Here is a 25,492-nt window from a genome sequence, read left to right on the forward strand (position 1 = left end):
TAAAAAATAAACACATATCTTCCCATCCTATAAATAATTTGCTTGAGTTGCTCATGATCCTATCGTATTGGGTAAGATGAGATGAGAAGTGTTGATGAAGTTGGAGGGATAAAAGCTAGGAACTGGGATTTTGAAGAAGCATGTCAGTTACTGTGCCCATAAAGATTTACTAGTAATATGACTAGTTACTAATGTCTTCTGTGGCTCTGGAGGAGCTTTAACAAGTCTGAAAAAGTAACCCTTGTGATGTCATCAGGGTTATTTCCTCGGCTTTAGCTTGGAGACAATAATTCTGTACCAGAAAACTAGGGGCGAGGAGTTCAAAAGACATAGGTGTTAGCAGGGAGGGTCTACAGAATTGGAGTAACTTAAGACAGGACATCTCAATCTCTGTTGCATTGACTTCAACCATTCTTTTTTGAAACAGTCTCTCCCAAGACTTTAAACTTTTAGAAAGCGCAATACTAAATCTCTAGAATACATCTTCAATTTGATTTCCTTAATATATTGTTACTTTTTAAAATGAGTAGTGATGTTAGCTCATTATTCCGCCCAAAATTTGTCAGCATCCAACTATCTTAACAATTAGGGCACATTTAGTTTAGTTTTGTTTATTAAGCTCCCCAATTGAAAGCTTTACGTTGTGACAATGCATGACAACGCATAACAAGTATTACCACAGAGTATTCTGTGAACATTAATGCTCAGAACCCAGAGAGTATATCATGTTTTTGATCACCCTCTGATGCAACCATCAGACTAAAATTTAGCCTTGCACACAGAGAAATAAAATAAATTAAAATGGAATTTACTGAACACATTCATGCTCTCTATATGATGAACATTATCCATTTCGGACACTCTATGACCTTTCCTGTAGATGCTACGAAATCAAACATCCAGATTACCATGAAAATCACAGAGCACATGCATGTTTTGGAGATAATACCAACTCCAGGAGCTATACAAAAGCAAATGGACTTGCTTGAGTGTCTTGAAGACATTTCACCTATCATTCAAGAGGCATCTTCAGTTCTAACTGACTAATGGGGAAGTCTGTGTATTTAACCTTTTGTGGGGCCATAACACCTTAAGAGTCATGTGAGCTGTTAATGACCCCACAAGAGGTTTAATACCTGGAACTCCTCATTAATCAGTTAGAACTAAAGAAGCCTTTTAGATGAGGGGTGAAACATCTTCAAGCAAGTCCAGTTGCCTTTGTACAGCTCCTCAAGATACCGTGACCTGGATGACTGGTAATCTTCACAGACCCACCAACTGATTTTATTTTTTGTTTAATATTGGCTGATTTTGTTAATCCGATAATTTTCTGTAGTAAAGACTTCATTATGTTGTTCGTTCCACTCAGTATCTTCTCGTCACACTGCAGGATGTAATGAACAGTGCAGCTTTCCTGATCGTGTAACAAGTCCAACTCTGATCCCGGATAGATCCCTTAAAGATGTACAAGAAGCAGCTTTCATCTCACTCGAGTCCTTTAATCTTTCCATCCAGTGTCATCACTAACACAGAAGAGTGGGGTTACTTCAAAGCACTCACCAAAACTCCGACCCCGCTGGAGGAGAACATGTTCCACTTGCAAGAGGGTACCCCAGATCCCAGGGTTTACCTCCGGCCCAAGGAGAGCATCCATATACCCCTGAAATACCAGAGCTTCCTCTGTGACCACACCATGGCCATTCAGGTGAGGTGGAAACCAGAGGTTGATGCTGATGAAATTGTACGACTGGTGAACTTTAAAAAACGTGCTTTAGGACCGCAGGATCCAGCGCTTCTGAGTCAGTCGCAGATGTTTCACTCGAACCCTTGAAAAAGGTTGCATTTGCCTCATATTTCCATCACCACAGACAAATGATCAAAGTTACCCTCTACAGATAAAACAGTAGATCTTCTTATTGATTCCACTTCAAGAAAATTCTTTAAAATTGATTGGCCTTGAGTGGTCTTAGGATGTGCTCTTGGTGTGAGAACACGGTGGGAATAAGAGGTGGAGCAGTGATAAAAGATGAAATTTTGTTGATATAAATGTCAGCTTCAAGGACTATTAACCATAACTCATCTATTCCAAGGGCAAATTATACACATGTAGTGTTAACTCAGGCTTGACAATTATTGTGATGCCAGAAGGACAGTTCAAAATAAATGTTATTTATGTATAGGCTATGCTCTTATCTCTTGTAGATGACCGGGGAGTTTTACACCCTCTGGTTGTATTCTGCATCTTGTTATCATTTACAATTTTCTTGCTGGAAGTGCAGATGTAATGTTTTCTTTTCTTTCTTTTCTTTTACGGTAGATGATCAGTTTTGATATTTATTCTGTGTCTAATCAAATCCTCACAGGGACCAAGCTTCCTACCTACAGGCAAAGGTTCTCAGGTGGCCAAGAAGAATCTGTCGAATATTGTTGCTGCCAAGATTATCAAGGTACAGTGTGTTCCACTTATGCTTCCTGCAATATTTTCTGTGTATTGGACCATTTTTTTTATCTCCTTCTGTAGTCTCCTGCTTCTCAATCCTTTGGTTGTTTGTCTCCAGGCTGGAATTATAGTAAGCTATGGATTTGAGATGCACTGTGTGTTTTTCTGCCATGATAAGAGCTTTAACATAGTCCATTTTAAACATTTGTAGCATCTTAGGGCATAAAAATTGATTGTTGGATTCAGAAGAGTAGAGGCAGATAAGGCCACCTAAACTCAGCATATAGCATGAAGCTTTTGATTTGGAGTTTAGTCGGGTTAACCTTCTGCTACATCCCTAAGTCTAACAACATCCATTGTACACACGCACTTCCAGACGAGCCTCTGCGGAGTGGCAGTGCACCGCCTCCTCCCTCCTCTTCGCTCCCACACAGTCACAGCTCAGACACAAAGAACGCTTTGAAGTGTCAACTATTTAAAAAGTTACACTAGCCAGACAAGATTGTCAAGCAAAATTATATGCCGCAAATCACTTTTATCTTACTGAGCATTGTTTATCTTCTCCGACTGGCAAATGTCAGGCTGGAGAGTTAAACTATCTCCAATTGGAGGACAGCTTGACACGTCTGGCTAATCTACTTTAAATGAACCGTGCACATACAGTATTAGTCCCGAGTTTTTTTCCCCATTTCATGCACTTAGTCAACCGTTTATAATATGTAAGAAGTTTAGAGGAGGGAGAAACAATGTGAATGTGCTTGTTCGGATATACTTCAGATATGACGAAGGCAGCACTCCATATTTCCGTGTGACGTGTTCTGCAGCCCCTATGCTACAGCTGTCACCAAAATTAACTTCTGTTCCTCATGAATCCATTCATGTTGAAGTTTTTGCCCTCCCTCTACAGACCTGACCTCAAATCTAGGTTTACATTATTGGCACATTTATGCTCCTAAAAAAAAGATATCCATCGCTGTGTGCTTAACCTGCAGTGCCTCGTAATAATCCTGTTGTTCGTGTAGAGTACAGTACCCCGAAGCTCTCCCATTGCACAGGGTGATGAAATATTTGCCAGTCTGCCGAGCGTGTGTGTGTGTCTGCCTACGGTATGTGTGTATTTGTGTGTCAGTGTCAGCACTGCTGCTCTGAGCAAAAATCCTGTCAAGAGGTCAAAGAGGTCGGGTCTCGATCAAATCTGTGTCCCGCTAAAACTGACAAGCCCCAACAGCAGAGCTGTCAGGATGCCAGCTTTGGCACCGCTGTCAGTCAGCACACATCACCAGAGCCAGATATGGGCCACTCCTGCAGGTCAGCATGGGCCCACAAATCTGACCCATCAACCATTTGGACAGCTGCTGTTTGGCAGGGATCAACTTCTGAGTTTGTGAGTCAGTGACCAAAATGTGCAAAGTTAACTTCAGAGTACAGTCCATTACTCATGACTACATGTTTCAATCTGTTGTAATGAAAGGCCTCTTTTTCTTGTATTGTAGCATTGCATAGATTTACTTGTCTTCAGAGGGAAAGGGTACAATTGGCATTCACTCTTGGGTCAAGTGACTGAGTGGTCACAGGTATTTATTGTCTCCAGCTCCAATCAGCAGTGATGGAAACATGACACCCAGGTGGACGTGCTAATTTCTCGCCTTTTTGGTGGAAGCAGTGAAGGCTTGTCGCCTCTTTTCCTCCTTTATCATACATGTGTGCTGCTTGGCATGACTCAGTCTGACTGGTTGTCAGCCCAGCTGAGTGGGCTGCTTGAAGGTGTCTATTTAACTGATGAATCCTTGTCTTTAATTGAGTGTCTGAACAATGGATAAACATTTAATTTCTGATAAATCATTTTTTATAATAATACCTCCATATTATTTTATTATCTAAAAGCTTTTATTATGAAGCAGCAAAAGTCAGGAAATGTTGTGTTTTCATTGGCAGTAACTAAACACGACTCCTATCAGCTGAAAGCGAACATGAAACAGTAAAATAAAGCACACACTTGAAAGTACAAACAGCGACGCAGGAGAGAAACCAAACTTGAAGCCACAGAGGAGCTAGAAAATTACTGAGAGCTGAACACACAAACTTTAAAATGTCTTTCTCTGTGATCTCCTGTAAACACATGAACTTAGTCTCAGCTTTCCAGGAACATCAGAAGAAACGAAAACAACAACAGAAAAGGTAATGTATCTACCAGAAATGGGAAACAGGTCAATCGCCTAGTGGGTTTAGCTGCTTTGTACAAACTTAATGGGGTAGAATCTGTTTCTGTCTATATGTATAATGATACACTACAGTTTGTAGTATGTGGACACCCCACAATTGTTAATCTGCTACTGTAACAGCCTCCATTCCTTTTGGATGGCTTTCCAACAGATTTTGGAAAAAGGCTTCAGGGATTTGCTCCCATTCTGCAACAAGTACATTAGTGAAGTCGATTTCGGAGACATGGCCTGGTTCACAGTCGGTGCTCCAGTTCATCCCAAAGGTGCTGGACGTGGTTGAGGTCAGAGATCTTCCACACCAGAAAACAAACATTTCAGATATAAATAAACCATAATGATCATAGGTGGCTTTGTGGCTATTTTCACAATGTTGGAGTTTCCCCATCTTTATTTTTTAACAAGCTGTGAATTATTTAGTAACTCGTTCTAAAAATCCTACAGCCATGAACTGAAAGAAAGCCATGACAGCTGTGCTTGTATGTCATTTATATTCTTGAAATAAATACCTGGTTGCTTTGCACCTCACCATTGTGACCCAAACCACCAGTGATTGGAAAACAGTATTCTACAATGTAATCTAATTTCTGTCACTCACTATCTGATTATTTTGTTGTGAGAACATGTAAGTGAAGACAAGACAGGTGTAATGTTCCAACTGCTGCCCGTAGAGGTTGCAGTGTTTGTCGGATCTCACAATACGAAGGTGCTGGCAAGAACAAATCGCAAACACAGTGATTTTTGCTCTTTCTTGAGTTTGTGCTAGTGTTCTAAGAGTTTCTTTTGGTGAGTGTACAGTGAGGCTTAAGCTATAAAAGTTGTCCAGGTGGTGTTAGTAGACGAAATGCCATGCCATGTGGTCATTCCAGATGTGTGAATTTAATTAAAATTTACCAGTTAGATTCTGAAATATTTGGAACAGAGTTTGGAGCATGAGCATGCTGTTTACATTTCTTGGCAGTTTTTTCTAAAAACCAAGCAGGAACCTCCAGGGCTGAAAATGAAGCCAACGCATTAAGTGCCAAAAACTGTAGTTTCTTGAATGGCTACTTGAGGCTGACTCCAAAGCGTGAAGTGAATTTTAAGACCTTCATATTAAAGTGCCCAGCAGAGGCAGATGTTTACAGCCTTATACAAAAATCAGTTTTGGTCTCAATAGCTAATTTCCCCATTCATGACAACTGTACAGAGGTGATTTTTACATAACTCACCCCTTTAAATTATAATAAGGTTTAAAATTCTGCACAATTAAGGTGGTGCCCGCTTTGAGTGACGGGTAGGTACTGTCGTAGATGACCAGGCGCTAACTAGACACCTCATTTGGTGCCTCAGCTCCACCCACCCCCCATCTCTTTACCAATTTTTGCATTATCTGAGAGTTAGCCGAGTCTAGCACTGCCAAGATGGCGACGGCCAGAGCCACTAGTCTGTGAGTTCAAAACAACTCTTCAGAAACCTATGACTGATGTCAGAGACACTCTGTCAAATATTTATTATACAGTCTATGTTTAAAACCTTTGGACTCAACCACTGGAGACATGAATATTGACAGCAGATGTCATGTGAATCCTTTGTCTTGAAAAGGGAAATTCTGACCTGACAGTGACATTAGAGACAAAGTCAGAAGGTCACCAAATTGATAAAATCATCCTCTAGGGACCATACATATCCACTGTAAATTTCAGAACAATCTGTCCCATAGTTTTTGGAATATATGAACCAAATGTTACCCGTATTTCAGACAAACAGACTCACTGACTGACTGACATTGTCATCCTTAAACCACTTTGCTTTGAATAGTTTTCAACCAAAGTATTGTATGAAATGCAGCAGTCACTGATTTCTCTTACTCTCTGTAGCTCTTTACTGGGAGCTCAGAAGTAATATTCTTTTATAAATTATATTGTGCAGTTCAATTAGATGTAGTATACAGTATAATCCCTAAATTCAGCTCTAGTTACATGCTGCATTATGTCATCTAAATCAAGCCAGCAAACACTAATTTGAGATGGTGTAGCATATGACGGTATGTGAGAGGGTTAGCAATTCCAATATGTTTACATACCGTATGTTGGCATATGTGTATATATATCAGCTATCATATGCAACCATATGTAATTAGTGTATATATATGAACACATTTATGTTGATTTACACAGATCCTGGGGGCTATTTTAATGCAGCAAACTTCAAAGCACATTCAGCAGTGTCTGTGGGGGTTTCAGTAGTTGCATGGAAGCCAACTTTTATATTCTAGCGTACGGCGTTCTCCATCATCATCACACTCTCTGGTGAATTTTTAAATAAAACTTCTCAAAGGCTGTTTTTGAAAAAGTTGTATACGTTCTTTAGAGCTGAACTGCCTCAGGAAGAAAACATAGCAATTCCAGTTCTGTGTTTCACTAAATAGAGTCAAGGAGTTTGAATACAGGAATTCTCTAAATGTCTAATGACACGAGACCAGTATTGTTTGAGGGCCTCACACACACTGAGAAAACAGGAGAAGAAGTACAGATGAGCTAATGAATAATTAGTTGGTGTTGCTGCCAGATAATAACTCAAAATATACACAATCTGCCTTAATCCGCCCTGCCTTAAAGAGAAATTCTCCATTTTTACCACCTTGGTCTTATTTTTATTAGTATGACAATGAATTCCTATTTGTAAAGTTAAATTAATTGTACTCTCTAAGTTCACCAAGTTGCTTGGATCTGGATCTGGAAACATGGCAACATTGCTAATAAGAAGTGTGACAGAGTACAAGCACTCATACAAGCACTTGTGCGGTTTTAAACAAACCTCCAAAGCGAAATTTATGTGGAAGAGAAAATGAAAATGGTAACTTTACCCACATTAACTATAAAACATCCATCACAGTTTACAGCTTACCTGTGCAATGATTTTTACCAACATGCCAGGTGCATTCAAAGTCATGTTTACCTGTAAGTGGCTTTGATCTGTGGTTCCCAACATAACCCTAACCTGTCCTCCCAAGAGTCCCACAGAGAATCCAATCTAAGAAAGAAAAATTTATGGCTCTAATGGCTCTTAGTGGGGCAGGTTAAAGTACAAAAAAACAAGATCTGGGAAGTCTCACTTATCGTTAAAAAATAAAGGCATTCAAAAATGAGTACTGCAGCCCAAATAGTAAGTTGGAGCTATAAAACAGTATATTAGGGCTGAATCCTTTTAATATACAATCTGTGGTTGAAGTGAAGAGTTATTTTGCCCCGCCCCCTCCTCCACAGACTCAAAGCTCAGGTAATTTGCTAGCGCATGACAAACACAGCATTATACTTAAATACTGACCAGCGATGACCAGTGCTACACTCTAAGTTGATCAACTGTTTATAACTGTTCATAAACAGACAATAACTCATTCGGTAAACATTCAGCATTAATTTTAACTCTAATTAGCGTCGAATGAGCAAACAAAAACCGTTCCAGGCCAGAATCGAAATTTGAAAGCAAAACATGCTTGTTGTAGTGTTGTTGTCAGAGAAGCTTGTATATCAACTTTGCATGCTGCCTTAATCTTTTATGACATATTATAGTCATTTTATGATTTGGTGCAGTAAATTTATGACATATTTCTCCTTTAAGTGCAGACAACCCTGGAAAAACTAAGGCACTGTGTCTTCTGATGAAATGGTACTATAAATTTATTTTTCTAGTAGAGGCAATCAAACAGATCAACACTGAATCAAGGTCTTCATCAGGGTCTAACAAACACATAATTAGTCTGAATTGTATGCCAGTTGTGGGTGGCATCCTGGTACAGAGCCCATAGAGGGCACTACTATAATAACCTGGACCCCATATACATGCCAAAGAAGTGAAGCTACAATTTGGCCTAATAACAGTGATGAAAATATATCAAATTCTAAAGAAACCCAGACAATACAAACAAAAACAAACTGGAAAAATATATACATCTATGCTCAAAAATGTACAAACCCAGTGTCACATTCAATTAATTCAAATAATTTCAATAAGAGAATAATTATATGCAAGAAATTCATGCAAAAAGGTCATATATATTTATAAATATGTATGTATGTACACGTATATTCATATAAAAAGAGGATTTAGGAAGGGTCACTTTATTTGTAGAGTGAGCGTGCAGTAAGGCCATAACTTTGTCACAAGTGTCACAAGTAAATAGAGGGTTTTACAAGAGGTCACAAGCCAATGGTTGGGAATGACTGTAATACTGCAAAACTGCTGGCTGATTTTAATCCGTCAGACTTTGTTGTGACTTGATTACAAAATTAACATAACTGATAGACATGATGGACAAATGAAGGAAGATAAGATCCAAGTTGGAACAAAAGTGTAATTCTCCTTTAAGGAGCTTCTAACCCAGCTGTTAATTAGTTTGGCTTGAGGAGGTAAATACTGTTTCATTGCTGTGGTTCTCTGACATCATGCAGGGGAGTGGCATGCTGCTGACCTTCCAGCTTCCCTCCACAGGTTACATTCAAAGCAGAAGACGGCAAGCCGATGGCCATCTGCCAGGTGAACGTGGAGCCGACGCCGCACGTTGTTGACCAGACTTTCCGGCTTTACCATCCGGAGCTCTGCTTCCTCAAGAAAGCCATACGCCTGCCACCCTGGCACGACCCTACAGGTTACACCAATACCACCATCAGTCATTACTCTCTGTCCCACAGCTATCACCTTCCTCCTCTGACTTTGTATAGATTCAAAGATTTATTGCATCATATTTATTTTCATATGATTGCATTTTTAGTGTCAGGTTGAATAAACCCTCTAGGTACACTGACTTACTCTCCCGGAGGAGCATCAACATGTACGTGCACAAATACAGCAACATATTTACCATACGCATAGTGGATAGGAATGAATAACGTGTTCTACCTTCAATTTACTGTGTTTTTTTTTACTAAAATATCAACAAAAACAATCTTACAATATAATACAATGTCTATCAGGAAAAAAGACCAATAACAACAGTGAGGTATCTCTATTTCCAGAGCAGGAAATGAAAAGCATGAAAGAATGAAACAGATAAAATGAAGAAAATAGCACAGCGTGTACGGCGCATTTGCATGTTTATGTGTCTATATGCCTGTATGCATGAAATATATTACATCAGACTTGTCTTTGAGATCAGCTTGGTGTTTCAAAAAGATTTCATTAAAACAAGAATGCTTAAATACACCATCTAACTCAAACCTTTACTGTATATTAAACATTTGTTCTCTTTCTTGTTATTGGTTTAATCGAAACACAGATGCCAGGACTCACATTTCCGTACGCTGCAGTGACCCCAACATCGTCTGCCAGACAAGGATGCTGGTGAGAGAATGACATTGTTTTCTAACATTTTTCAATGACCCACACTAATTTTTAGCAAGGGATTAATTAATGACTTTCCTGTTCAGGGTCTGAAAGCACTTTATTCTGGCTTTCCAGTCATGAATTGTGAGCTCTTTTGATACCTAAAAGGCTTGCCCTCACACCAAGCCATACACCTTTAAAGTGCTAATACAGGGTCTCTTTTATTTCTGCCTCTTTTTTTCCCCTTTACCTCTCCATTTTAACATCTCTCTGCCTTTGAATCTGTTTCTGTCTAGGTGCCAGGGGAGCCTCAGGATGTGTACTTGAAAGTGCCAGGGAGTCCCAGTCCACACATAAAAATGTTCTTTGTGATGGTCTTTACGTATGTATTATTTACTGAACAGGCATACTGTACACCCAGACACACACACACACAGACACACACACCAAACACACACAGCTTAGCCTGGAGAAGCATTCTATTTTGGACTAATTAAATTGTTCATGCAGTCTTGAATTAATTAACTAATCAGATGGAGGTTTGGTGGTCCGACTGCCTGAAGTTGCAGAACCCGTCCTCTAGTCTTTCAGAGCTCCATCAGGATTAGAGTCATATTATGTGCGGGTTTGTTATTATGCAGGGCCAGTGTCTGCCTCTTATTAAAAGTCATTCAGCTCTGATATGACGGGTATGATGACGTTTGGAGTGGTTGTATATTTACTGCAGAAGTGATCTGCATTACATTTGCTGTCGATTTGAAACATTTTATTTAAAGTTACCCTGTGGCGTTTCTGGTGAAGTAAGACATTTATGTTTACATTAAGTGTCTCTCAGCCAAGCACATTATAGGTGTCCTTGAGGTCTGACTAATGTGTTCAATGCATTTTCTTCCTCGTAAAGCATTTCTAAAGCCAATTTTTAAAGTAGTGTTCCCGCAACTATCAGTCAGTTAACCCTTTCCTAAACCCTGCCCTCCTTAGTTACTGTTGCTAAGCTTCTATTGTTGTAATGCCCAGTTTTCAGTGATAATGGTGGCAGTTTTTGCATAGAAGTTTTGCATTACTTCTTGAAACATTCAGTCCTCAATTCCAAAGAGAAGACAACAAAAGCAGCTTCTCCTCCCTACCTGGCAACCAAAGATTTTGTTGGCTAAAATGATGACTCTCTCCAGAAGATTTTATAGGTGTAGCTAGCTAATATAAGCTAATGCTAATTTTATACTCGTCTGAAAAGGTGGTCTCCAGCGGACTTTTTAACATTTCTATCTGAAACTAGGTAATAGCAAACATTGGTTGGACAGTGAAAGACCCCACCCTCCTCCTCAAACCTCCCACTTAACAAATTCCAATTTAATTGCTGGAAATATGCTGTGAGTTTAGCAAATGCATTGTTATCTAACATGAGTTTGGCCTACTGCAGGTAATAAGTCAAGACATGCCAACATTTGCAGCTTAAGTTAGAGCAGATAAAGACAAAGTTTAATCTATTCCTTACATATTTGATGTTATGTTTTTTGAAACTCAAGCCACATGGAGTATCACTCCTCTTAGACCTCATGCACACAGCTTCAACATGTAGAAAAATGATGACAGGTCTGCAGTGCCCAGTCACATTTGCTAATCTATGATTGGACAGTTGCTGTTCAATGATTAGGAGTTGGACTTAGTGAAGCATCAGTTAGTGAGCAGAAGTAAGCATTGCATCGTCTGCACACTGGTGTGCACACAAGTGCCTCCTAATACAAGTGTATGACATACAACCAGAACAGGTACCCACTCAAAGAAAAATATTGCTCCATAGTGTTACTACTGATCAAAAACTCCACAGGGTGCCTGTAATTTCTTTCCATTGAGAGATTTTGATATGTACAGGAAAATGCCCACATTAACAAGAACACAGGTAACACTTCACAGTGCTTGCAGCAGACTCCACATGGCAGCTTCATTATAAGCCTAGACACTGGGATCATCCAGCCCTCCTATGCTGAAATGATAGCCCTTAATCTGTCAATTAGTGTGTGACAGGAAGATTAAACACAAAATTATTCAGGGATGTTCACTATTTTAGCTTAATATAAATTAAAAATCATAGCAGAAGAGTTAAATTTTGAAGTAGTTTGACACATGGCCTCTTTTACAAGACCTGCTACAGCACATGATTAGCTAATACTAGAGGAGACTTTATAGTCAAAGTTTTATTTTAGTGGTTAAAATTACAAATTAGGAATTGCTCAGATTACCCAAACCAACTGACACATAGTGAACCTTGGAGTTTTGGGGTCCTTGGGGTTCTGGAGCTCAGGGCTAGTTGACTATTCAGCCTTGTTCTGAGGAAATATTTTAGGAAGTTATTAAAAAATTACAGTACCCATAAAATAAATCATTAGAGAAACATCTACTGTAATGCTATCCAGTATAAACATTTGCAGCAATGCACTCATCAGCACCATCAGTCCAACACTAGTGATATAGTGTCTGTCTTTCAAAACCCATTTCACTTGAATTGTGGTCCAGATATCCCCCAAATGCTCCTTGAGTGCTGTTGTCACAGAGCACGGCTGGGTAGGTGGCTACATCGCCTCCCACTCACAGCTCTCAGAGTCAGCCAGGGCCTCTGAGACTGAATTCCCATCTTCTCAGCGGTGAGAGAACATGGAGAATGACGATGTTGCTGCTGCTTATTAAAATGCTAGCACAGATGTAGATCAGCCCTCCTCATCTCCGACCTCATGCTGCTCCTGCGTCTCCAGGGGGCCTCATCTTAATTGTTCCTGATGATGTTTTTCTCTGTAGTGACAAGTGGATGGCAGCGCCCTCCCAGATCTGGCAGATTTACGTGCATTTCCTGGAGCGGGTGGATGTCAGCTGTGTGAGTGGCCAGCGCAGCTGTCAATCACTGGTGCTAAGAGGGAAGCAGGCTGTTCGCAAGGTCAAATGTTTCTCATCACACCCCCAGGAGATCGAGGTACACATCTTCAGGAGCAACTTAACACTGAACCCACTTTTTTTGGTTTCTGAGTCAGTTAATTATACAGTAAAATTATTATTCTGTCAATGTATTGTGGTCAGGAAAGAAATTGGTAACATTTTCAAGTACTCCAAGTACGCAGAATGGCAGCTCACCTTCATTCCTATCTGGGCAACACTCCCTATTGAGACACATCAAAACTCACCTGTACACATGTCGCGCCAGATCCAAGTTATACTTAGTCTAATTGTATCAGGGAACGTTTTGTCTCATGTCTGTGTATCAATATGTGTAATACCCAAGTGGATGCAAGCAGATCCTCTAGCAGCTCTAATCTTCTTTGTGCCATAACCACTGAAGTAGAAAATTTGTTTTTTGAGGCACGTGTAGCAAAACTGACATGTATCGCTGCTCTTTTGGACACCAGCTGTTCATTAATTGGTGAAGTGTTGGCATGCTCTCTGTATTTGGGTCTGCCAACATCGATCGCATTTTGATCAGGTCTAATTATTTTGGGGTCTACGGCAGTGGTTCTCAAACTTTTCCTGGAGTCGCCACCTTCAGAATCCAAAAAGTTCACACAGGAAGAAACTAATAAAAAAGGATCCAAGTTGAATTTTAGTTAAGTAAAGGTCAGTATAATACCATCAGCAAACTTTTGTTTGTTTGTTTTCCTTTTCCTGTGGAACAGCAAAGACAACAAAAGGGCTGTAGGTTGTTAAGATAACTCTGAGTTTTTGATCAGAATTCATCTAAAGACTCAGGTGAGGGGCCACACACCAAATGTGGTAAAACTGATGTTTTCTATTCCAGCAGTAAAATTACTTGAAATGTCATTTGATGTAATGTCAGGGTTTTGCTTATCAAGGGCAAAACCCTTGCTGATTCAGCACCATGGACAGGGCCAGCACTCACTGAACTAACATCTGCAGGGAGAGTGTGTGTTTTCAGAGCAATGGACCAGTTGGCTGCTAGGTTGCCACTTCATTCAGCTGTGGCGCAATGGCCGTTTGTTTTTGGGATGACAGGCTGACGGACAATTTCAACCTTCCTAAGTCACACCCCTTTTAACTCTGTGCTGTAATAGCTGCTCTAACTAGTAAGCTAGATCAGCGAGTTAGTCACATCTAATAGCTAATGTCAGCAAAATGCTGACTAATCTACATCAAATGTTCACTAGCTATTTAGCTGGTGTTTTGCTGACATTAGCTAACCTAAGATGGGTTATGGGTCTCTTTTCAGTGTAGACAAGCCTTAAACACAGCGTATCTAAGTACAGAAAACAGGAAAGAAGAAAGTTGCACTGAGTAACAAACTACTCAACTGGAGAAAAAAGGGGCTGTAGTTTGAGGTGGTGAACTACATGTTTGGGGGAGATCCTCACTCTCGCTCCCACTCATACATATTCATATGTTTAATCTAAAACGAGACATTGGTGCAAGTTACATGGCTCTGTCTTCCTTTTGTTATTGATTTCTGTTTCTTAATTGGCACAAAACACAGCTGACAGAAATTTGAAGCGACAGACAGAAAAGAGAAAAAAAAGTGGAATCAAAACAGCTCAAATCATACTTTGAATCTTCCATATCTAATGAGACGTTGAGAGCTTTGTTCTTGACATATTTTTTTCTGTATTAGCAATTTTCAAACCACATATCCCAGAATGATTTCATGCAAATTGTTCTCTTAGCAGCAGGAAACAACGGAGCAGCAACAGTCTCTTTTGTAATAACCCCAGGTTAAGATTCAAGTCATTATCGAGAAAGTACAAATGCAGATTGACAGAATAATGGGTTTTTTTCATGTCATTTCATTTTATTACGTTTCCCCCATTACTTCCTGCAACCTTGTCATATTGGGACACAATCTGACACAATTTGAAAAAATTTGCCGTGCTTGTGTGCTTTCTGAACATATGAAAATATGTTCCAAGAGTGTCAGATTGCCCTCTATTTTAATATAGATCGTTTTCTATTCATAACTTAGTGCAAGGATTTGACAGTGCTTCTCACTCAGAGCTGCATATTACTCACTCACAGTCGGAAAAAAAAGTGACGGACTGTCACAGCCACCATGGGCGCATACAGTACGACCCAAACGTTCTCTCCCTGAAGAAATGGGGTACTGGCTGAAAAGGCGACAGATGTTTTTTTAAAAGATTTCACCGTATGCATCAGCGGCCGCTTTGATCTGACTCTCGGCAGGTTAGCTCACTGTGGAATGCATCGGAGGAGGGAGTCTTATAAAACAGGATAAAGCTCACCGCCAGAGAATAGCTTTGCTTTTCTCAACAGATTGAAAAGGAGCTGCGCAGTAAATCTCATTCACACGTCCTTCTGTCTCGCTGTCACTTTTCTGCCTTGACTTTCTCTCATTTCATTGTCTGCTTCGTCTCTTTACCTTTTTCACCGAACCTCATTCGCCCTTTCTCTCACCCACACTCTCCTGTAATCTGTACACCCCCTTTATTTTCCTCTGACTCTGTTAACCACTTTTCCGATTAATTCTATCCTTTTCTATATCCTCTCTTTTCCATCTTCTTGTAAAATGTCTCTTTTTTCCATACTTCGTCGCACTCTTTCTGTCAGTTGGTTAATGTTTTTTTCTCTCTTTATTAATTGTAAAACCCACCCAATCAATAACATCTCCACAGCTTACTGCCAAAAGCCAGTCACCCTTAAAGGGACAGTCCACCTCAAAATCAAACGTACATAATTTTCCCCTTAGCTGCTGGACTGTTTAGTAATTTAGATTATTTTGGTGTGATTTGCCAAGTTTTGGAGATATCAGCCATAGAGATGTCTGCATGGAACTAGATGGCACTTGGCTTGTGGTGCACAAAGCACCAAAAAATACATTTGAAAAATTCAACAAAAAAATTAAAATCATGACGACATGACTGCTCATCAGGACCAACATGATCCCGTATCGGTATCGAGGTGTGCTATTGAGGTAGGGTATTCACTGGATATTGGAGTTCTGCTATCGATTCACTAAACAGTGTGAACTGAGAGCTGCATATCAATATTCACATGATTGGGGGAATTGATTTGCAAATTATTATGATAACTACAGCTTGATTGAAGAAATGTAATAGACACCTCACTCATGGTGTCAAAAAAACAACACAAAAATGACCATTACAAACATAAAGAGACACTGCTGTTAACTTTTTCAAATGTTCTTTTTTTTTGCACTTTGAGCACCACAAGCCTCATGCCAGTCTAGTTCCGTTATATTCGAGAGGAAGCAGACATCTCCACAGCTGATATGTCCAAAACTCAGAAACTCACCCCAAACCTATCTAGATGAATAAATAGCATGACAGGTAAGAGGAAAAACAAGTTTCCTTAATTTTGAGGTGAACTGTCCTTTTAACCTCCCCTTCCCCTTGAATGTTTTCTCTAAAGGTGGACCCAGAGGGTGTGTTCGTTTTGCCTCCTGCAGCGGTGCAGGAGCTCCAGCTGAAGGTGCAGCCGTGGCGAGCAGGCAGCCGTTTCTTGTATGTGAATGCAGTGGATGTGGAGCACCAGCGTCTCATCACTGCCTGGCTGCTCTGTCTCAGCGTCCACCGGCCCGTCCTGTCCAAGGTATGCGTAGTTTCCTACTTCAAATGATAATATGTGTTCTTTACAGTGTCTTCATCTTAAGTGCAAGTACTTGCTCCGCAGTCCTCACAGATCAAACAGTGCAGCCGACAATCTCCAACTGGTGAGGCGAGCTCTATTTTCACTTCTCATTTTGTACTTCTCAGGAACAGTGATATGATGGACAGCTCAACCCTTAAAGGTCCGTCTAACTCAAAGCCACTGGTGACTCAGTCACATTCAGCGCTTATTGAACCACTCGGGTGATTTCCAGGGTCAGCTGGACATTCCTGTCCCCTTTATGGCTGGTGTCAAGAAAAGGCTAAGACCAGCTGATCCTAGTCCAGCACTCAAAGCCAGTCCACTCTATAATAATAAAGGCTGTCTGCCTTTCTAAACCAAAATGACTGACTGTTGAAGGTTATGTTCATATTACAGCTAAATTATATTTTAGACTGAGACAAAGCCTGGAAAAACTCACCCCCTTAGCTTACTTGCTTAGTTTTGTTCAATTCCTCGATGTATATGGGATCATGATTATTATTTCATCACATGCACACAACAGTTGAACCAAGATAGCCTCATATTGCTCTTTCACATATCTTCAGTCTACACCAAACACATAAAAAAGTCAGTCCAAAGGCATCTTTTAATTTCTAACTCTAGAAATACAGGAAAAGTCCCCAATATCATATCTCTTTTACGAAATCACACACATAGAGACTATTTTATGTGGTCTCCTTTTGATAACTAATGTAATACTCTTTCAATTTACTGATCCTCCCTTCAAGCTGTGTAGAGCCCCCCTGGGAGGCCCACCTCCCACTTTGAAAACCTGTGGTCTAATCCTCAGAAATTAGTCATATTAGCAATATAACAGCGCACTGGAACATTTCTAGACGTGGCCTCATGATTTAGTGACGGACCACCGCGCTAACTGTCTGTGTATGTGTGTGTGTATGTGTGTGTGTGTGTGTGTGTGCAGGCATTTGAAGTGAGTGTCCCAGTTGGTGGTGGACGTGGCAGTTCTAGGAAAATCACCTACGCCAATCCTTACACCAGCAGCCGCACATTCTTGCTCCGGTCTGACCATCCTGACCTACTCCAGTTCAAAGAAAATAAATTCCAGGTGAGATGAGACAGGAAGTCATGTAGTTTTCTTACTCTCGTTCAATAAATACTTTGATTAACACCAAAGGGAACTTTCAGGGAAAGGAAATGAACCCTGCATTAGTACATGTAGGTTCTTGGGATTAATGCTACATTAGCATGAATTATGTTATAACCTTATAAAAGATTAGTATGGCTGTAATGGAGAGTGCTCTACTTCTCTATCCATCCTGATTAAAATTGGAATTTGAGGTGTCTTTTGGCATTTTCCAGTACAAAGCACTGAAGCTCATACCAGTTGTGATAATGTCAGAAAGTTGAGATGTAGAAGTATTCTGGTTCTCCTTCTGCTACAGACAAAATACATGTGTGAGTAGAAACCTTTCAGGAGATGTTGTCAGATAAGTGAGAATTAGCAAATCATACTTACAGGGTTTTTGGGCTACTTTGCCTTCTTTCACTTCATTACATCACATTTAGGGGTGACCAATTGTTATGGGTCAATATTCAGAAAAAAAAATGCAACCAGGAGCTCAAGATTCCAGTTTTCTGGTTGCCGTTCAATAGCTCAAAAAAAAAAAGGGTCAGTTCTCAGCTGAGTCGGTATCACTGCAACTTAAAGGAGCCCAACATGTGTGGTATATCAAATACTCCCCCTGTGGCTTTCTCTGCAAATGATTCTGTTAAATACTTTGACTTTCTCCCATCCTCCGTTCACAGTGACATTGTCTGTTACGTACTGTAGTAAAACTTTCCAAAATCAGGCTACAGCTTCCACATTTACTGACAAACGACATGAAATTAATATGAAACAATGCATTGTGTTTGTTTCAGAAGAGAGAGATTCAAAATTAAAATACTGACCTGCTGTGGTACAGAAATTAAAAATGGGAAATTATAGCTACCACATCAATGATAAATGAGCCACAAACATGTTTCCAATATGCTCGTCAAACAGACAATTTGGCAATACACCTCTAAAGCTTATTGGAAATGTAGCTGCTGAAAAACAGGTTGCTTAATGACTCTGCACAGCCTGTATAGCATGAACAGCAACAGCAGCTTCACTCCATCTGTGTCTGCACAGGATGCATTTAGACCCAGTATTGAGTGTCAGTCACCTGTGTTTTGGCAGCTTAACTCAGTCAGTGTAGTTGTGGAGGTAAAGTGGAAGAAAATAGACTGTAAAAATGAGCATCGGGGGGAGGCTATGTACCTTTTGTTGCCATTTTAGAGAAATGTATACAACGCTACTGAACTGTCAATTGTTCCTGATTTATAACAGACATGTCGTAGATTAGCTGATACTGTGCCTCTCTCACCATCCACGCCATCTGATTGTAGACTCCTTAATCTTTGTAACATTTACGGTCTTCAGCTGTGTTTGAGCTTGATGAAAAAACAAGGTAGTTTACTATGTTGGGATAGCAAATGGGAGGCTGAATTGTTGGGTCATCATTTCAAGATGAAGGAGTCAGCTCGCACTGATCCTCACCACCTATTAACTGTACTTTCTCAAAATATTTCGCCCTTTCCTGCAAACCAAGTCCTCCTCTGTAGACTTTAGCAGCTTCCATTTGTTTTCCTGAACTTTTCCATGGTTTAGACATCCTAAAATTGGTTTAAGTTGAATATTTAGAGTGTAAAACATTCTGTTGTTTACATCCCATTATCTCCAAGATGGCTGTGCACCTGGGTTAGTGACCAAACCGTGGCATAGGTGTAAATGTTATACACCGTGAGTAAAATGTGAACCCTTATGTGTCCTGTGCAAAAGGCTGTATTACTGAAAATGAAAGTGTAATGAATGAAAAATGCATCTGAACTACCTCCTGTGTAAAAATGCCTTTCACTCTAGGACTTTATACTGTAGGTTTTGGTGGAGATTTAAACTGCAACAGGATTATGATGGAGCTGTAGTGCAGCCAGAACACAACACAGTCACATCCAGTGGCGCAGGAGACATTTTAGTATTGAATTATTTCAACAATGTCACGCACTGACGTTTTAGCCTGTTATCAGCTCAAAATCAGTTATGGTTAATTCTCAGCTAAAACCATGAATTAGCTATGCTGCAACAGACTGACACTGTTAAACTCTGAGGGAAAGGTTTTGACCGTCATGCCGATTGTGACAAATAAGACTTTTTGTGTGGTGGAAAGTAACCTTTAGTGTTGACTGTAACAGATAAGAGGGGATGTTTCTGACTTTGCTGTCATCCTGACAGGTGAGTTAAAGACATCAGTGATTTCTGGCCCCATGTTGACAGTTCATTCCTCTGTTGTTAGACAAGTGAATGATCTTCTTGTTTGGGTGCAGAAGGAAACGGGAGGAAAATAACAATGTAATTACTTCTGTTGTTTTATTGTTATGTTGTCAGCCTCACTGTATCTAATGGCTGATTCACTCTCTCTCACACAGACATGAAGCACCGCAGCCGCTGCCGTCGTTGTCTTTCATTTGCTGAAGTGTGATAAAACGGCCAAACAAATGGAAAAGCAGCATTTTAAATTAACACATAAATGAATGGGATGCAACGAGAGTCTGTTTCCACATAAACTATTTAAGAGTCTCGCTGCTGCTGTCCAGAAGACACGGCATCAGTTAGACAGGAGGAGGTGGGGAGAGTGAAAAACAGCCATTGTTCTTTTCCATCTTGTCAGGGAGGCTCCAGGTGTCTTATAAAGAATTTACTGTGCCTGTAGCATTAAGCAAATGTGGAGGCACTCTTCTCTTTTTTTGGCGTAACTATCTCGCCATGATAAAACCAGCTGTCAGGAGGCAAAGCAAAGCAGAGATCAATACGGCGGCGCTTTTGGGGAAGATTACAGCATAAATCCCCAAAATTGACCTATATATTCGTTGCTGGCTATTATAGGAAATACTAGAAGACAGTTCTCGTCTGATTGAAATACTGAGAAAGCCAAAAAATGACGAGATAAAGAACTTTTGCACACTAAGGAAAGCAGTAAAACATCAAGCATTTTGTGCCTTCAACATAAAAGAATCGTCAACACTGCACTCTGGATGGAGAGAAAGCAATTTGGACAAAAGACAAAAGAGTGTGATGTCAAGAGGTTAGAACGATGAAGAATACAAACCATTTGGGGCTTATTCATGTAATAATGGTCTGGTTTCAGGCAGCCCTCATTATAACAGGCATTGGAGACCCGCAGTGAGGATACACACTAACACTGTGTGTATAAGCTTTTGCTCCATATACAGGATACACTGCAATACAACAACAACTACACAAAAGCATTTCAGTATTTTAATGTTGTTCCAAAGTCATAGTGTTGTTCCTGCAGCCCACTTAAAGGCATACCATGAAGAATTTTCCTAAAGAAAAAACAATGTCTAGACTATCCTTGGGTACAGATTTGATATGATATGATATTGTTATTCTTAAGTATTGTGATTCTACAAGTATTGCCATTCAATGTTATGATTTATTGTGATTTTCAACACTAGACCTCGGGGAGGAGTACAACCATACATTTCTAGAGACTGTATAGCATGAGTCAAGTTTCCACCAACAAAGCGAAAAAGTAGGAAAAGTAGGAAATGATTTTGAAATAAACAGCTAAATTCAGGTGTCTCTGCTCATAAAGCTAGAGCTGTAAGAAAGTAATAAATAAAATAAGATGTTAGAGCAAAATGAATAGTGCCCTGGCTGTATTTTCAAACTCACTCAAGTTTGAGTTTGACCCTTTGAGGTTGCTGTAGCTTTTCAGTGTAGTGTAACAAAGTGATTCCAGTAATAGTAAAATATTGAGTTAGCAATATGAAGTCAGCAGCTATTAGTTTGTTTCCACAGAGCAGAGGACATACAGTATATGCATAAAAATATGATTACACAATTTTATATTAAGCAAGTGAAGTAAAATGGATCAGGTTTATTGTTACTGCAATGGTTTGTTTCCGTTAGCATGTTAATGGTAATTCCAGTTACATGTTAGCATCAAGCTAATGGACTAAGTGCTAGTTGTACAGATTTAAAAAATATTAATTCAAAAATATTCAGGTATTGTAAAAAAACAAAACAAAACAAAACAATACTTAAGGAAATCTGTTTTTTTTCTCCCACCCGTCATATAAACGTAACCCTTTCAGTCATCACTTCTGATCCAGTAGAAGTGGTGTCTGCACAGACTCTGCCCTCTGGTGTTTTATCGTATTTCCTAACTATTTTGTTGTGTTCAGGATGTTATTGGGAATCAACCTCTGGGCAGTGGTAGTCTCTTCCCTCTGCTCTCTGCATGCAACTGTCTGCGTATCTGTTTGAGGAACATTGCCTTTGGCTGCTTTCGCACAAAATCCAGCAGCCAAAACTTCTGCAGTGATTTGTGATTTAAAACAATCAGAAAATAAGGTTTTATTTGTTTGATGCACTGGTTTTGTTCTCGATAACTCCACTCTTTCACTTCACTCACTCTCATGCTGAGCTGGGGAGGATCCTGCATACGCTACCTTTAAAGTTAATAGATTTTTGAAAAAAGAACTTGTAAAATGTTTTTTTTACACAAATGAAAGTGATGAAACCAAATCTTTTGGACTGCTGCTTTAGAAGCTGAACGAGTTGCTCCAAAGTCACTGAAACAAATACTGTTTGAGAGGCAAAGGATGTTTTTGAGCTAAGAGAACATGACGGACCAGACAGGCATTTGTTTTTGAAGTTTTCTGCAGCAGGTAGAGAATACATACCATATAAACTGCTTTATTCAGACTACATGGGCACTGTGAAGGTCCAAAGCTTGATTTCTTCTCATCTGTCTGATGGATCAAGCCTGGAAAAGGATCTGTAAAAAACATTGTAGCTGGTGTATTTTATGGGCAAAACTGCAAAACCCATATACTGAGATACTCTGGTTATATAACAGTGACTGTTATGTAGTCTATGAATGACAAAAAGCGCCTTCTTTCCCTTTGATTTCTTAATTTACAAATTTTTATCCTTCTCTACCTCTGTCTAGCCAAAAATGTCAAATAGGGTGCTTTGTTAAGGGAAGAATCAACTACCTGATAAAATTTGAACATTTGAACAGATAAAGCTCAGAGAAAGAAAGAAAGTCACCCTCATGAAGCAGCGCTCAGATGAATAAGAAGTATTCTTTGTTGTGTTTTTCACTGCGTTCAGATCGACGGGGGAGAGAGCTACACCATTGGACTCCGATTTGCCCCCAGCCAGAGTCCCGGCTCAGTGGAGATTCTGGTCTACGTGAACAACCTGGAGGAGAAAACGGAGGAGACGTTCTGTGTGAAAGTCAACTACTCGTAAACTGATGGTGGTTGTTTCAAACAAACAGCGAGCACAAACCGCTTCCCGGAAAATGTTGACTGACATGTGCTTTAAGTATATTTTCAGAGCGTGAAATTAAATAAAATGAGTACAAATGAGCTGTAATTTTTATACTTAGAGTGTGGAATTTGTACTAGAGCATATTTAAGACAGAAATAAACTTTTTTTTTTACTCTATATATTGTTTTTGGGTTGTTTTTTTCAGTCTTTGGTACAGGTTAGAGAATTCTGCACTGAGTGAGTGAATGAGAAGTTTTGTGGGCTTGATGAACTTCACTGAAATAAGATCAGCATATTGAATTCAAAACAAGCAGGCAAAGCTACTTTCTCTAAAAAGCTTTAAAGGGGCACTTCACTCCAAAATTAAAAATCCATGTTTTTCTTCTTACCTGTTGTGCAATTTATCCTGCTGTAAAACTGTCTGCCTTCTCTCAGATATAGTGGATCTAAATGGCACTGGGCTTGTGTTGTTCAAAGCACCAAAAAAATCATTTCAAAAACTCAACAGTATTGTCTCTTTCCAGACTCAAGATAATCCACATACCTTATTTTGAGCAGTTTCATGTATTTTCCTTTTTTTTTTTTTTCGAACTACACTTTCCAACCACTCAGTGGTGCAAACATTGTACTTCGGCTGAGGAGGAAGCCATTTATGTTTATGTCCAGCACTGTCACATGCACGAGCCCGTCAACCATGAGTAGATGCACGCTTCTTTCTCCACAATCACACAACTGGTGTATATAGTTCAGTAGAGAGAAAGTAGTTCCTATATGAAACTTTTCACAACAAGGTCCATGGATTATCTTGAGGAAGCAGGTCATGGCTTCTGGAAAGAGACTTTAATGTTGAGTTTTTCCAGTGTATTTTTTGGTGCTCTGAGCATCACAAGCTGAGTGATATCCATTATATTTGACAGAAGGCAGACATCTCTACAACTGATATCTCTGCAACACACTACAGGTAAGGAAAAATATGTATTTTTGATTTGGGGATGAACTATCCCTTTAAACACACACCTGAAGACAACACTTTGCGGATTAAACTATACACCAAAGCAAAGTAGAAACTAAAATTAAAAGTACTTTCATACTTAAATACACAATATGTGGATTCTACTACCAGAGGTCTCTCATACATTAAAAAAACAATAACAAAAGACATAGTGTGATGATGTAGCAAGGGATCATGGGAGTTGTTGTGGTTCACTTTTAAACAACTACCATAGCTGATGAAAATCCAACATGAGTCATGTAGAAATCATGTTCCTGGAATACGTAATATTAAAGTTTTTATTCAAGTTTTGTTTATTTTACATGCGCCGACTTCCTTTCTTACTCTGATGGATTTCTCTGTGTTTGATCATTGTTGGAAATAATAAATAACAACATATAAAGTACATAAGTACATAAACAATAAATAAATTATGTAGTTCTCTGTGTTTGGTCATTGTTTGAAACATTTGAGACAATGTAAATACACAATAAAATGTCTAGTGTTTTTAGACATTTTAATGCAGAAATGTTACATATTATAGCTTTAAAACCAATCATTAGGGTGCAAAAAGCCCCCCAAAAGAATAATCCTCAAAATTAACTGAATATATGCATTTTTTATTTCTAATAAGCAAAGCAGCACAATGCAGCAGCGTCAATGTCAAAGATAACCCCCTGTGTAATCCATCCCTTTCTGAAACGTCCAGCAAATGTCTGGCAACCATGCAAAGGTGGGCCCAGGGTGACGGCAATAACATTTTATTGACTTTAATTACCCAACAAACCCACTTGAATGCCACTTGATGGCTAAGTTTTAATCTCAGACAAGTCAGGGGTCCGCACTCTGCGTCCCTCTGCCTCCAAAACAACTTATCCTCATCGCCGGCATTATTAGAAACAGTGCCGTAATGAGGTATGACTTTCTAGTGAGGCACACATCTCTTCAGATCGCCCTCATTAACACCAGCAGCCTTTTAAAGCCCTCCATCCTCTCCTTCCTCCCCGCTCTGCTGTGTGTCTTGCTGTCTGAGCTACAGAGAGAGAGAGAGAGAGAAGGCCGTGCACATTGTGTTATGTAACAGAGTTACACAATCCCCCCACTCCCTCCGACCCCTCCCTCCTGCCTTTCTCTCTCATTAGAATGCAGGCTGCAAAATAAGCCTCAGCACAGCAGCAGAGGCTAATAAAAAGAAGATAGCAGCCAAGCCGGATGCACTTCATCTCTACCTTCTCTAACATCTTGTCTGAGGCAGAAGTCTGATTGTCTTCTCTATTTTATGTTAATATATTAACAGCTCGGAGAAATGCACATTAAAGCTGTGTTCATGTAGTAATTTGTTCCCTGATGTAGCCTTTGACATTCTGGTTCTCATGCTGAAAGATGTTCTGTGCAACTTTGAACATTTGGCTTAAAGGATGGATGCAGATCCTTTCCCTAACATATCGCTCGAATGCCATAGGGTGAAAGTTATTGGTTGCTGTAATCATTCTTCTTGTTCATACAGGCTCTGAAGTCTTTTTCGAGCATGACTACTGTGCAAAAAACAGGAGAGAAAATCTACAGTCCTTATT

The 25,492-nt window shown here is 39.7% G+C and overlaps 1 protein-coding gene across 1 annotated transcript in view; it reads left to right on the forward strand.

Moving 5' to 3' along the window:
- The window catches only part of nphp4 (nephronophthisis 4), a 222,786-nt gene extending 199,689 nt beyond the window's left edge, over positions 1–23,097 (forward strand). The window contains exons 21-29 of the mRNA XM_084721632.1: positions 1,516–1,705; positions 2,364–2,447; positions 9,133–9,289; positions 9,917–9,981; positions 10,260–10,345; positions 12,757–12,928; positions 16,342–16,521; positions 17,504–17,647; positions 22,766–23,097. Of these exons, the coding sequence (XP_084577758.1) occupies positions 1,516–1,705; positions 2,364–2,447; positions 9,133–9,289; positions 9,917–9,981; positions 10,260–10,345; positions 12,757–12,928; positions 16,342–16,521; positions 17,504–17,647; positions 22,766–22,906 (1,219 nt within the window). The 3' untranslated portion in view covers positions 22,907–23,097. The remainder of the gene's footprint in view (positions 1–1,515; positions 1,706–2,363; positions 2,448–9,132; positions 9,290–9,916; positions 9,982–10,259; positions 10,346–12,756; positions 12,929–16,341; positions 16,522–17,503; positions 17,648–22,765) is intronic.
- Positions 23,098–25,492: the final 2,395 nt, after the last annotated feature.

The sequence above is a fragment of the Lutjanus erythropterus genome, chromosome 6 (genome assembly GCF_056507025.1).
Source record: "Lutjanus erythropterus isolate fLutEry1 chromosome 6, fLutEry1.hap2, whole genome shotgun sequence".
NCBI classification, from domain to species: domain Eukaryota; kingdom Metazoa; phylum Chordata; class Actinopteri; order Lutjaniformes; family Lutjanidae; genus Lutjanus; species Lutjanus erythropterus.